The following is a 13,586-nucleotide window of genomic DNA, read 5'->3' on the forward strand; positions in this document are numbered from 1 at the left end:
ACTTGCCTTTGGGGACCTCAGGCCATTGGCCACTGCATCTGGTCTGCAGATGGGTGTGTCACTATAGGCAAACTCAGGAGAACCAGTGGGTTTCCTCTGCAGACATTGTTGAAGGGAAGCTGCCTTTCTGGTGCCTGGAGTTGCAGGGGCACCGTCACAAGGAGCCTGCCCAAGATAGGAGCAAACTGACAGGAGAGTGGAGCCAAGAGGGGACATCAAACCAGCCAGTTAGGGTGCTGGATCCAGCCATACTTGAAGCTGTACCCAGGATCTTCAAGTTTTCTGTTACTTGAGTTAAGAAATGATTGTTTCAGCTTAAGCCTGTTTGGGCTGGGCTTTTATCTCCTGTAAACTGGAGTCCACACTGATGTGTAATTTTCACCAGTTTAATGCTTGGGCTCAGATATCAATTTCAATGAGAAATTTCCTCAAAATTACTTTGTCTCTGTAAGGTGAAACAGACTTAAATATTGCATATTTGGGCTAGACTCAGAGGCCTACTGTAAATACCTTGCTTTACAAATGAGGCCAGGGGGAATCAAGTAACTCACCCAGGGTCTCAATCTGTCATTCACAAATACTGATCCACCCTGTGCGGTCATATTCTGGGCAGGACAAGTGTGTTAGGGGCAGGTAGAGTCAGCATGCAGACCTCAGTGTCCTTAGACTTAGCTCACAGCACTCATGTACCATGATGCCTCAAGGCTGGGGCCCAGAGTGGTTAAGTGACTTGCTCAGTAACTGAGAGCCCACTATGCATAGCAGACTCCCCTGCGGCTCCAGAGTGGCTAACATGTACACTGAGAAGCCTGCTTCCCTGTCTTCTCCACCCAAATACCAAAGACTTCCTGATTTTAGCACCTGGGGCCATGGCCCTGCTCCTTCCTGGGATCTACATCTCAAGGCCCAGAGCAGATCAGTGCCCGTGTCCACCTGACATGGGCAGGCAGGTCTCGCCCTTTCTCCCCCAGGGTGCACAACACACCGTCTCCTGGTGTCCCCTGGGCTGCTCTGCCTCGGTGCTCTGAGTCCTCGACTGGAAGGCTGTACCCGCATTTTGGTGGAAGGAGCCAACATACAAGTTCCTTCCCTAACTCCATCCCTGCACCCATCTGAGGTTGTGTGAGGGGAGCAGAGCTGCAGGGCCATGAGCATCCGATTTTTCCTGTGTGGTTCTTTTGAGAGTCCCCTTTGCACAGATCCTAGCCCTTAGCAGGCTTCTCTGGTCCCTGCTCCCGCTGCTGCCTATGGGCTCAAGGGCCAGCATTCCACCTGCCTGCCTTCCAAAAGTGTGCTCCTGCATCCTGGCCAGCACCGCCGCCCCCTTGCCCAGGCACTGTAGGAGGCTTGGGAAGGACACTCAATGGAGAGACACACCCACTGCACAAGTGTGTGGGTGGCAGCAAGGGTCCTGGGGTCACAGCTTTCATGGGGCAGATGCCACCATCACTTGTCACCTTGCTTCAGGATGAGGCATCTCTGTCCCCCCCCCCCAACTTATTCCCACCTGCTCTGAGATGTGAATTCCACCCACTTTGTCTCATCCCATCTGGGGGCTTCCCAGGATCCTGCAGCTGCTCTCCTGCCTTGTCCTCATGGGAGTGTTTGGGGACCTCTATTTGCAGGACAGTAAAGGCATTTATGTCCCCTCCAGTCCTAAGCTCAGGATGAGGAGCATTTTGAGATGAGTGGTGGTGGTCCCATGAGGAGGAAGACCAGACAGTCCCATCCGATAATGAAAGGCAGAGATGTTTTCACAGTGCCCGAGGATCTGGGCACAGTGGAAGACACCTGGACATATACCTGGGGAGGGGCTCAGAGAGAGCTTCCTGGAGAAGAAGCCCCCGGAGTTGGGTCCTGGGCCGGGACAGGAGGAACTGGGGTACGAGGGTGAGCAGTGTTCCACGCACTTTGAGTACAAGACTGCTCAGGAGACTTTAAAAGCACTTCTTAGCACCTCCTGCAGGTGCACTGAGCGACACAGCTGGCTCCTCAGAGAGAGTGCATCGGGTCAGATGGTCCAGGAGTCCAGGCTGGATGGGTAGGGCCCCCTTTCCCTTCTGGGGGTTATAGGACCCAGGAGGCTGATGGTGGGAGATGTGGGGAGACAGCATGTGGAGCAGGTGCGTGCCAGGGGGAGGCGGGCCCTGAGGAGGGCCTCTAGGGAAGAGCTGGGGAGTGGACCCCTCCCCGAGAAGGCAGGGTGATGAGGGGCCCCGGGGAGCAGGAGGAGCCAGCACCTGGCCTCAGGGCCTGCCTGGCTCCCCCCCCCCACCCCCCCCAGCCCTGGCTGCAGCCTCCATGGAGCCTCCTGTCTGCTCGGATGTGATGTCAGCTCAGCGCTGCTAGAGAATGCCCAGTGCCTCTCCTCACAGAACTGGGATGGCGGGGACAAGCCAAGTGTCCATCCATGGATGGAGAGAAACAAAACGTGGTGCATGCCTACAGCGGAATGCTCCCCAGCACCCGTGAGAAGGGACGAGGGGTGGACACGCACTCTGAACCTCAAAAACGTGTTCGTGAAAGCAGCCAGCACAAGAGCACAAATACGGCGGGATGTTCAGAACTGGAGATTCACAGGGTCACTTCGGGGCTGTGGCACCGGGGAAGAGGGACGGGGAGGGGGGACAGCTGGTGGCCACGGGGCCTCTCTCTGGGAAGGGGGAGCTCTGCCCATGTGGGGCCTGACAGCGGTGCTTCGGGGTGTTGGGGACGGCAGACTTCACACTGCAGGCATTTTACCCAGAGACCACCGACCTGCTAACGCGGCAAGGAGCGTGCAGCTGGGCTTTAGGCCCATGGCGACCTGGCTGGCTGACAGGCTCCTGGGGCCTCCCTGGCTCTAGTCCTTTCCTCTGAACATCTGCCCTCACCCCTGGGACTCAGGACTCTGGCTCTGCCTCCAGTACCGGAGGCCTTGAGAGTAGGCCACTGCCGGGCCGTGCAAGTGCTGTGGGTTCCAGCCAGCCGGCTGGGTGCCCCCCCTCAACCCACCCCTGTGGTGGCCAACCTGGGCCTAGATGCCAGATAGGACTGGAGCCCTGCCCTTCCAGGAAATGTGTGCCACGTCCCCTCCCAGCCCATGCTGCTGCTCGGTCGGCCTCGGTGGGCTCCTCTCTGAGGCAAGGTGCGTCTGCCCAGCCCCCACCCCACAGGCCCTGACTAACCCCTGGGGACAAACGTACAGAGACACCAACAGAAGCTACGCTCCACACATCTCAATTCGCTCATTCTCACTTGGTGCAAATGTCGCTTGACCATTCTAGAAAAATCTTGCTAAGTTACGCCCCCAGGAGTGTCATTTGGTTTCTAACAGTAACGTCTCTAAGTTTCAAAAGGTCACCTGACTCGTTTCTGCAGGCTGGCCCAGCGGCCGAACCTCCATCTCCGGCAAGTCTGGGATTCTGTCCTCAGAGGGAATTCCGCTGGCTCCTGGCCTGAAGCACGCTCCCGACTGCCCCAGCTGATGCAAGCAGGACCCCGGCAGAGGCAGAGGGGAGTGGGCAGGGCCCTCAGGCGAGAAGGGAGCCCGATCTGCTCTCAACACGACATGACGTCTCTCTGTGAGCCTCCAGAGAAGGGACAGGCCTGGAAACAAACTCAGGGGTCGCATCTTATCTAAAAGGGGTGTAAGCAATGATCCATATGGGCTTTCAGAGACCCGAGAAGGGGCCATTATCAGGAGGTCAGGCTGACGTGGGTGCTGGGCCACTGCTGTGGCCCTGCCAGGGACCATGGGAGACTGAGCACAAACATCCCCGGCAGATGCCAAGGTCCCCACATGCCCAGAATCCCGTGGAAGCAGCAGCTTCTCTCCTGGAGCACGTCCTGGTACTCACAAGGGCTCCGGGTTTTAAATAAACCTTCTGGTCTAAAAGCAAGACTGGACGGCTTCCTCTGGCTGCCAGGATGGCCCAGCCTTTGGCAGATCCCGTCCTTCCCAGTAGTGACCTGGAACCTCCTGGCCCGCCAGCACCTCAACACGGGCACACTGCTTGAGCCCTGAGAGTGCCAGACCGGGCCTTCCGGAGGGCACCCCTGCCCGGAGCTTACCGGCCTCGCCAACGAACACCTCCACAGGCGCGCTAGCCGGGCTCTCGCCGATGATGTTGTAGGCTGTCAGGATGACCTCGTAGCGCCGGTATTTCTTCAGATCTACAGGCGGAAGGAGACAGGGTCAGCTGGCCCAGAACCACCTCCCTGCCTTGGAACCACACGGAGGGGGTCCATGTCTGCCCAGGAACCCCGGGGCAGGCCGTGGGGGATCCCCAGGGGCCTGTGGAGTGGCCTCCTCCTTCCCTGGCCCCGGAGTAACAGCCACGGTGCTAAGCAGCAGACCTGTCCCACTCTGCGCTCAGGATAAAGGTGGCAGCAAGGCCCTGTCCCAGAGGGAAGAATGGAGGCGCCACAACCTGATGCAGGCTTGCCTTTGGTCCGGACTCTTTCCATAAGAACAGATGGAGAAAGATTCCAGCATTTAAGGGGGAAATATCCCGGCAACGTAAACGCCTCTGAGTTTTTAACAACTGCGTCCTGGGAACACAAGGGCGTGTGAAGCCATGTATATAGGGTTACACAGGCCAAGCACGAGAGATAGGGTGAAAGTAGCTGATTGTGGAACCTAAACATTCTGGAAGGTTCTCCTGCTGGTTAATATTGCTTCATCATTGCTTGGCTTGCAGGGGAGGGGGCGCTGCCCAGGTGTGGCCCCCTGAGCGAATGGTGACTCATGCCAGGCTTCAGATGTTGCCTCCCAGGGAACCACTGGTTAGCAGAGGTTCAGTGAATGGGAACACAGGTTCCTGCCCCCGCTGGCTTTGGGATGTGCCCGCAGAGTGGGGCAGGGACTGTCCCTCTCCTCCTCTCAGCCTTGCTGAAGCTGGGCTGCCTTCCGGGGTGCATGCAACGGCTTGGCCTGTCAGTGCCCATCCGGGACTGTGCGGCTCCTCAGTGTCAACTGAGACAAGCCAGGGTGGACATGGACACTGTCGTGGTCAGGTCCCTCTCCTTCTTCATGACCTGACTGTAAAGCCGGGAGTGAGGTCCAGCCAGGGAAGCCTCATCTCTGGAACCCAGGCTTCTGACTCTCTAAGCTGCTTCTGCATCAGGAACGTCGCAGGAGACAAGGTGATGGGTGGAGTGGTGGCTGGATGGGGACATGGGACGGTAGAGCCATGTTTGGGGGAGTAGTGTGGAGCTGAAGATGGCTGGTGTGCTTCCCACCCTGGCCCCAAGGGCGGGGCCAGCTACCCAGCACTGCTGCGGATGCAAGGGGATGCAAGGGGATGGTGCTGGCAAGCCCTGCAAGAGTGCCCGCACATAGTAGGGCCTTGGGAAGGGCCAGCTCCTCTCCCTCCCTTCCTTTGTTCACGTTCCAGTCCTGGAAAGTTCGCCACATGGAAGGGAGTCACACTGTGGAGCCCCCTTAGCCCTGCATTTGGACCATGGAGCCCTTTGAGGACCAGGAATGCGAGGACAAGCAGCGTGCCATGGTCAGAGGCAAGGGACGATGAACGGGCAGCCAACGTGGGGTGAGTGCACGCCGTGGGGTGCTACTCAGCCTTGAAGAGGAAGGGTTTCCCGTCTGCACCCCCCAGGGATGAAGCTCGAAGGGGAAGCAGCCAGACACGGCAGCACAGGCATTGCGTGCAGTCCCTGGAGGCCTCAGGCACAGGGACAGAAAGGAGACGGTGGGCGCCAGGGGCTGGGTGCAGGAGGGTGTGAGGGCTTAGCGGGGACCGCGCCGCACCTGGGAGGAGGGGAGGGCCCCGAACGTGGCCTCTGATGGTGGCACAGCAGCACGATCGGGCTTAATGCTCCTGAATTGCATGTTCAGAAATGGCTACAATGGTAAATTTTATGCATGTTCTAACACAATTAAATAGAGTAAAAGGAAAAAGCAGAAGGGAACCAGACAGGCAATCTGGCTCCTTCGGACTTTCCCAAATTCTAATGTCAGCTGTCAGGAAAACCCCTTCCTAGCCTCTGCTTCTAGAAGTTTCCTTTCCTGTCTCCCTGATGGTTTTGGTGCGTTGAGGAGCATCGTTAGAAAGGGGGAGTTCCAGAAATTAGAGCCATTAATCCAAGCTGCTTTTCACTTGGTCCACTGAGAGGCCAATTGGCGCCGGCCCCAGCCTGCCCCGCGGTCACGGCGCCTCCCGCTGAAGGCGGCACGCACTTACGTGTTAATTCATATGTCGTTAACGTGGAGCTGCTGTTCACGGTCTTGAAGCTGCTTTGGGCTATTAGGGGTAAGCAAAGCAGAAAGGCAGTTAGCACGCAGGGAACAGTTACTGCAAATGATGTCTGCAGGAACGGAGGGCTGGCGCCTGGCTCGGAAACCGCTGCCTGTCCACACCGCAGCCTCTACACTTTCCATTAGCTCTCTGGGCTTCCTGTGCTGCTTCCCGAGACAGCCGGGCAGCCCGGCCCGCGACAGGTGGGGCCCATGCTCACCCTCTGACGGAGTGGATCACACTAGTTATCTGGCACATAACGCAAGTAACACTAAAGAAGACAAGAAATGGGTTTCCCCCAGAGCGGTAACTTTTCCAGATACCCTGCGGCAGGCAGCAGGCACAGCTGTTGGCTTACCTGTGCTCAGGTAAGAGCCCTACTCTGATGGGGGTGAGCCAGCCACAAAGTGCGCCTGAGGCCAGGTGTATGGACCTAACCGCATCCTGGGTCCTCTCACTTTGTTGTTACGATTTCACTACAAAGCCCAGGGAAATACTGTCAGGCTCTCAGCATGGAATTCCTGGGGGTGGGGATGGGGTGTGTGGCCAAGAGCATGGGAGACAAACGAGCCACAAAAGAGCACCACTCCTGGGATAGGCAGGGTGTGGCTGCTGCCGGTCTGCGGCCCCGTGGCCCCAGCAGGCCCAAGGCACAGCCTGCTCTGGGGTGCCAGGTAGCCGAGAACAGGGATGTGGTCCCTGAGCCACACATTCTGAAGCTACAAGGATGTTGAGGGGTAAGAAAGATCTTCTGTGACAGTTTGGGGGATGCCCTCTGACCTCCTGAGAGAGGAGGATGGGGGAGAGCCAGTGGCCTTTCCAGAAGTTCTGGAAGCTGCCTCAGCTGCTGTGGTATCCGAGTCATACCTGAGCCAGGGGGACTGGAGAGCATGGCTAAGCAGGTGGATCGTTCTGGGTAAGAGGAGCCACCACTCCACATGAGGGCTGTGTATGCGCCAAGAGGCCGGGGAGCCCCCTGACTTGACCCCATCAGTGCAGCCGGCACTGACGGCCTCTGTCCATTCCCTTGGTCCTCTGTCCACTGCTCCACTTGGTGCAGCAACATGATGACCCTGGAGGGCCTGGCTTGTCTCCTCCCTCCCTGCACGCCCCCACCAGCCTCATGCAGGCAGGTGCTCCTCGCTGGCTCCATCCAGGAACCCCTTGGCTCTCCCCATCTCTAGACCATTTAGCTTTCCCAGGCCTTGTAAATCACACCTTCCCTGTGTCCTCGGTGAAATCCCTTCCCCTTGACAACCTATTTCAAATGGTTCCTCCTCCACTGTGAAGCCTCCCCTGATCTCTGCACTGGGTGGAAGCCACCAAAGCGCAGGAGCCCTCTATGGGCCACCATCTCTCTGTGCATGCCTGGGCTTCCCCAGAGACCTGTCCACTCCAGTGGCTATGCTCACTGGAGGCAAGCCACATCTCCTCTGACCCTCCAGGGCATTTCCCACCATGCCTTGTAGGTAATGAACATGCACAGAGGTTGCTCTCCTGGGTGCGCAGCGTGGTGCCTGTGCAAGGATGGATGGGGAAAGCGTCTCACCTGTGAGCTCGGCCCGTAAAGCCGAAGGGGTTTTGAGTGTCTTGGACACAGTGGCTGCGGATGCCTCTGACTCCAGCTCCCGGTAGTAGATCCGGTATCCCTGAAGAAGGCCGTTCAGGCTCTCATCTCTAGGAGGCTGCAAATAATGTAATGGTCAGCCCACGGGGCATGGCCACCTCTGCTTCAAGTTGAATCAGCCAACGGCGGAGGAAGTCAGTGGTTCTTGGTTGCAGACCAACAGGTGGTTCTTGGTTGCAGACAAAAAGGTAGGTGCCATGTTCATGAAGAGGAGTGCAGGGAGCTCCAGGTAGAGGGTCAGGTTTTGAGAGCCTGGGTTTTCTGGCGCCTGTGTGTGGGCACTGGGCATCTTATCCCATGTGCAGCCCGAATATTTGTATGAGCCCCGGGCTAAGGCAGGGCATTATGGCCCAGGTCGCAGATGGGTGAGGAAGCTGCCCTTGCCTGGTGAACCCAGAACTCAAGGGGAACTATGCATATGGGCTGGTTCTGCATCATCCACTGGCTGGCCCCACACTGTGTCTGATGGCTACCCAGGCTCGTGGCAGCCCACTTACTACTCTGCACACCAGGTCACCCCCACTCTGCCATGACTCAGACCTAAGCGGGAACCCCTGTGGCCCCTCCCATGTCGGCTGGCATACACAGGGCCTAGGGTAGGGTAGGGTAAGTGCTCATTCGATGTTTAGATACCCTGTGGAACATGAACAGTGGTAAGACAGGCCCTGAGGCTCAGAATTTAACCCACGATGGGATGCTCATCCCGCTCACCGGGATGCCCAGCCCACATTCTCCCTCTTGTCAATTTCTGTTGATTAATGAGTTTGGGGAAGGCTGCAGCCACCATAGTGCCAGTCAGGGGTCAGGGTGTCTGGGACCCCTTTCTCCCCTGGGATACTCAGCAAATAAGGACAAGAACCATCAAGGCTGTGACCAGACAGATGAGCAAAGTGCATGCCTGGCACCCTGGTGCCAGCAGGGTCATGAAGCTTGTCCAGAGACAGAGATGCACACTGAATTTCCTGAGACTCCTATCCTGTGGTCTCTAGGGTGCCCCCAGCGCCTTAGTAAACTCTGTCCTGGTCCCACAGTAGAGGCCACAGCTTTGTTGCAGAAAACCCCCCTTGTTGTGGGTTGAACTGTGTCCCCTATAAAAATAATGTTGGTGTCCTAACCCCCAGTACCCTTGGATGCCACCTTATATGGAAACAGGGTCTCTGGAAGTGATGCAGTTAGGAGGTCACAATGTAGTAGGGAGGGCCCTAATCAAATGGCTGGTTTCTTTTTTGGAGGGAAATTTGGTTTTATTTATCAAAGTTTTCAATGCACTTGCAATTACACACTTCTAGAAATCTACCCGCCATAGATGTTTGCATATATGCAATCCTGAGCAAATACATGCTTAGGCTGCCAATCCCTCAGTAAGCCCCAAAAGAAAGTCTCTCTGGGTCTTTTCAATGACACCCCAAAACAACAGGACTACCTTCAAGCTTGGAGGTCACTAATGGCAAAGCTGTTTGCAAATGTATTGGCAAACTTTGGACAGATGAACATGAACAAGGTATTTTAATAGCTAATTCAGACAGGGAGTCCAAGTTTCTACCAACTTTGATGAAGTTCCACATTATCAGTTGCTATAGATGAAGACAAAGCATATTTTGAGAAGCAACTTAGTATCCAGCAATCATTTGACAAATACTGAGGCAATAAGAACACCCAAAGGTCCTTCTAAGAGGAGGGAAGTTTGGACACACCCACAGGGAGAGCTTCACGTGAGCATGGAAGCAGAGGCTGCAGCGATGCATTGAGATGTTGTGACTTATCAGAAGAATATCTAGGTAGTCGCTCAGATGAGCAAGATATTTTTCTATACACGTCTTTGGTCCAGAGTGGCAAAGGTGTCTCTTGTCATGTTAATGAGTGACATTTAGATGTCACCTAAGGATATGGGCTGGCCTCCAGGAGAACCAACCTTGTGATCAGAAGGTCCCACCCTGACTTCTGGGGAGGGGAGAGGTGCTGGAGGTTCATTCGATGGCCAATGACCAATACTTTAATCAGTCATGCCTGTGTAATGAGCCCCCACAAAACCCTGGAGGACGGGATCCGGAGAACTTCCGTGTCGGTGAAAACATGGAGATGCAGGGAGAGGGGCACACCTGGAAACCCCCCATACCTTGTCCTGTGCATCTCGTCCATCTGGCTGTTCCTGTTCATTATGAGCTATATCCTTTCATAATGAACCTGATCTCATCAATAAGATGTTTCTCTGATTCTGTGAGCTGCTGTGACATATTGGTCAAGCCCAGGGAGGGGGCCGTAGGAATTTCTGATTTACAGCCAGTTGGTCAGAAGCACAGGTGACAACAATACTCATGATTGGCGTCTGAAGTGGGGGGGCAGCCTTGGGGACCAAGCCTTTAGCCCGTGGGATCTGGTGCCTTCTCCAGGTAGAGAAAGGAGGTGAGAACTGGTGGTGAAGCCTAGTCTGGGGAGTAAGTGACAGGCTGGGGTTCTCTTATGCATTTTACTATTTTATTAAATTTCCCCCTTTCTACCAACTTTGATGAAACCTTAGTGTTTGAGAGGCCTGGCGTATGACTGTGAGGGTGTACCCTTGCGTCCCTCGTATCCGGGGTGTGCCCCCACCCACAGACTGTAGTATGCCAGACCCTCCCTTACACGGGCTGTTGGTGACAGGGTTTGTGTTCAAACTACTCCCTGCAGCACTCACAGAGCTGCCCTCAGAACAGCTTTTAGGTCCCTCAAACCCTGCTTTGAACACTGGTTCTAAGGAGGTAGGGGCCCTTCAGCATTATTGCTGATTGGTGCCAGATATGGTGTCAGTGGGTGTGCCTCCCGCAGACGTGGATCATGCGGGGACTGTGTGCATACACAACGTGCATACACGCTCGTCTCTTCATAAGAAGACAGGGTGGTCGAGGCAATTGGCCACCTCAGCTCTAAGCCTGGTTTTCTGACTGGCCACAGTGGAGAATGAAAATCCTAATCCCACAAGGCATCCTTAAAACATGGCTATTACAGCATTGCAATAGCTTATTTAACCCCCTTCTTCAAGAAATACGGTGCATGGAAAAGTTGGAAAAAATTGATGTGTAAGAATTGGTTTCTCTTCGTCCTATCATTTAAATTTTACAGAAAGGGTATGGGAAGTGACCTCCCGCCAGGAGGGCAGAGTGACATGCTCCTCAGATCCCAGTGCCTCTGTCCCTTGGGATGGTGGCTCAGTGCCCGGATGTGGCCGTGGGGAACCGGGAGAGCTTGGAGCCCTGGTGTTTCCCAGCAGCAAGGATGGGTAACCAGGCAGAAGAGCCCCTGCTGGTATGTGTCTGCTCACACCACATGCACCATGGGAGCTCAGGGGGTACCATACGGGGATGTCTCCTGTCCACATCCAGCCTTCCTGGGTACGCTGGGAGTCTCGGGCCATCCTGGCTGAGCACCCCCAGGCACTGTGCTCGAGTGGAGCAAGGAGGCAATGGCAGGGGTTTGGGCAGCAATGATGAGACACACTGCAGTTCCTTCCCTGGGACCTGAGCTGACCTGAATCCATGAGATGAAGAGGCCAGTGGGCAGAGGACCCTTGAGCGGCTGGGTCTATTTAAGTACCAGCACAGCAATGTCACCACTGGGTCACCTCCGCAGCCTCCCTCACAGTATAGTCGGACCCCCCGCAGGAAGGCTGTGAAGCCCCAGGGCCTGACTCTGTAGAGGCAGAGGCCTGAGATTTGATGGCTTGAGGGTAATTCGCTCTTCACACAGAGAGAAGCTGAGGTTTAACTCACCACAATTAACAAGCAGGAAGTTGGGAGTTTGGTCACTGGGGACCAAACGGGTTTCTGCAAATAGGCAGCAGACACTCCATATACATTCTGGGGCCAGCGGGTACAGGGGAAGGGCCAAGGCCACGGATCCTGGGCTCATGAAAGTTTCTAGCCAAGGAGGAGAGAGTGATTTCGAGGTGCAAGCAGAAGAGGCTCCACAGAGATTCTGGGACCTGCCTGCATGGGACTCAGAATTGGGCTTAACCACACTTTCCATTCCTAGAATTTGGAGTAAGCCCATCTGTCCTTTGTGAAAGACTCTGGATGTCCTGGGAGGTGTCTGTAGGGCAGCTCCATGTGCCACACAGAGAGTTCTAGAAGCCATGGGCCATGTTTAGGCTCTGGATTCAAGTTCTGGCTCCTTGCAGTGTGGGATTCAGCTGGTGGCTCACCCTCCCAGGCTCAGCTCTGTAACCATGGTGAGTGGAAATCTGGCCAGATTGTCTCTAGAGCCTCCTGTGACTAAACAGAAAGTTCTCTTCAAGCCACAGACCTGTTATCCAAGCCCTTGGCCCTGGCCATACTGTGCCTGATTCCACGCTGTTTCTGATTCCACGCTGACCAAAGGCAAGGCCATGTCTGTGTTTTTTTGTTTCTATTTCCCTGCAGCATCTGTGAGAGGCTTTGGTCACGGCAGATGCTCACTCAGTGCTTGTGGGAGTGAGCTGGATTTGCTGATGTCCAAGATCACCCGATTTACAGTGACTTTCATCCTGGACTGGCCATCTGCCCAGAGATGCTTGAGTGCAGGAGGCCCTAGAAAATCTGGCTCCAACATGCCTCCCTTTGATGCCTGGTGCTGAGTCTCAGGGGCTGTCACACCTCTGGGACTTTGTGACAGCTCTGGGTGATGCCCAGATGCCTGTCTCTGCCTTTTACCTGGGATATGTGTGTGGGAGCATTCATCCTACAAAACCCAGTCAAAAGTCCCTCGCAGCTCCCCTGGCCAGGGCTAATTGCTCCCCCTCCACTGTCTTCCCATCAAAGCATCATAGGGCTCAACGCCGGAAACAGAAGTTCTGTAAGGCCTGGAGTCTGCCTTGTCCACCTTTGGGTGCTCGGCACCCTACACATGAGCTGGTCTTCTGTGCATGATGGAGTCTATGTGAGAGAAGGTAAAAACCCTAAATACGTCCTGAAGAGGCCATGCTGCCTACTCCCTTCTGTCCAGGCAGCGGTCACGCTCTTCTTAGTAAGGCTTCTATTACAGCATCGAGTCCACCCTCTGCTAAGTCCAACAATGTGCATGATATGATTTATTGCTAAGATTTTTTTTTTTTTTTGCTAAAAAAAATGGCCTCAAAATCCACTTAGGGAAGTCTACAGCCACACAAGGGGGACTGCACTTGCATGACAGGCTATATGAGCCACTGGAAGTTTCAGAGCAACCAGCTGAAGTGTTGTGACCAATTCAGAAATGCTGATGTCTATTATGAGCTACATTCAGTGTGAACACAATACTGCCACTGTCTAGAACACACGCTCAAATCCTTAGATTTCAAATAGCACTGGACCTTGTGAAAGGCAGAGATTGATTATCCTACCAGGAAAAATCAAACCTGACAGTTTCTATGGAGGAGACATTTAAGTGGGCCAGCAGCCTTGAAATTACAGACGGTGTTTGCATTTTTAAACAAATTACTGGGAAAAAAGGGGGTTTACAGGTGAAACATTTAATTTGGAATGCAAATCTATATTTAAACATAGTGTCTTTGTTCTATTCACTCTGATTTAGTAAATTACTCATAATTTTAATTATACTTCAATTGCCTGGCAGTTGACAGGCATTTATTTGTACAATACATCATATTGACCACCTCCTGCTCTAGGCTTCTTGCAATTAGTTTGTTCTACTGGGCTCCGAACAGGGACAGCTGATGGACACACATGCCAAGTTTCTTGGGTACAGCTACCCGCCACTCACAGAGCTGTCCAACC

General features: G+C 54.7%; 1 protein-coding gene across 15 annotated transcripts in view; it reads right to left on the bottom strand.

Moving 5' to 3' along the window:
• SDK1 (sidekick cell adhesion molecule 1) overlaps positions 1-13,586 on the bottom strand; it is a 911,663-nt gene that overhangs the window by 58,818 nt on the left and 839,259 nt on the right. For 13 of the 15 annotated variants that reach the window (XM_035717437.2, XM_049111182.1, XM_035717440.2 and 10 more), the window contains 3 exons: positions 7,786-7,921; positions 6,183-6,242; positions 4,054-4,155 (listed from right to left, as the gene is read on the bottom strand). In XM_035717437.2, coding sequence (XP_035573330.2) covers positions 4,054-4,155; positions 6,183-6,242; positions 7,786-7,921 — 298 coding nt within the window. Of the gene's footprint in view, positions 1-3,265; positions 3,589-4,053; positions 4,156-6,182; positions 6,243-7,785; positions 7,922-13,586 lie in introns of those variants that run through there. The other 2 variants (XM_049111186.1, XM_049111183.1) reach the window with 2 other exon arrangements.

Source organism: Canis lupus, chromosome 6, assembly GCF_003254725.2.
Source record: "Canis lupus dingo isolate Sandy chromosome 6, ASM325472v2, whole genome shotgun sequence".
Lineage (NCBI taxonomy): Eukaryota > Metazoa > Chordata > Mammalia > Carnivora > Canidae > Canis > Canis lupus.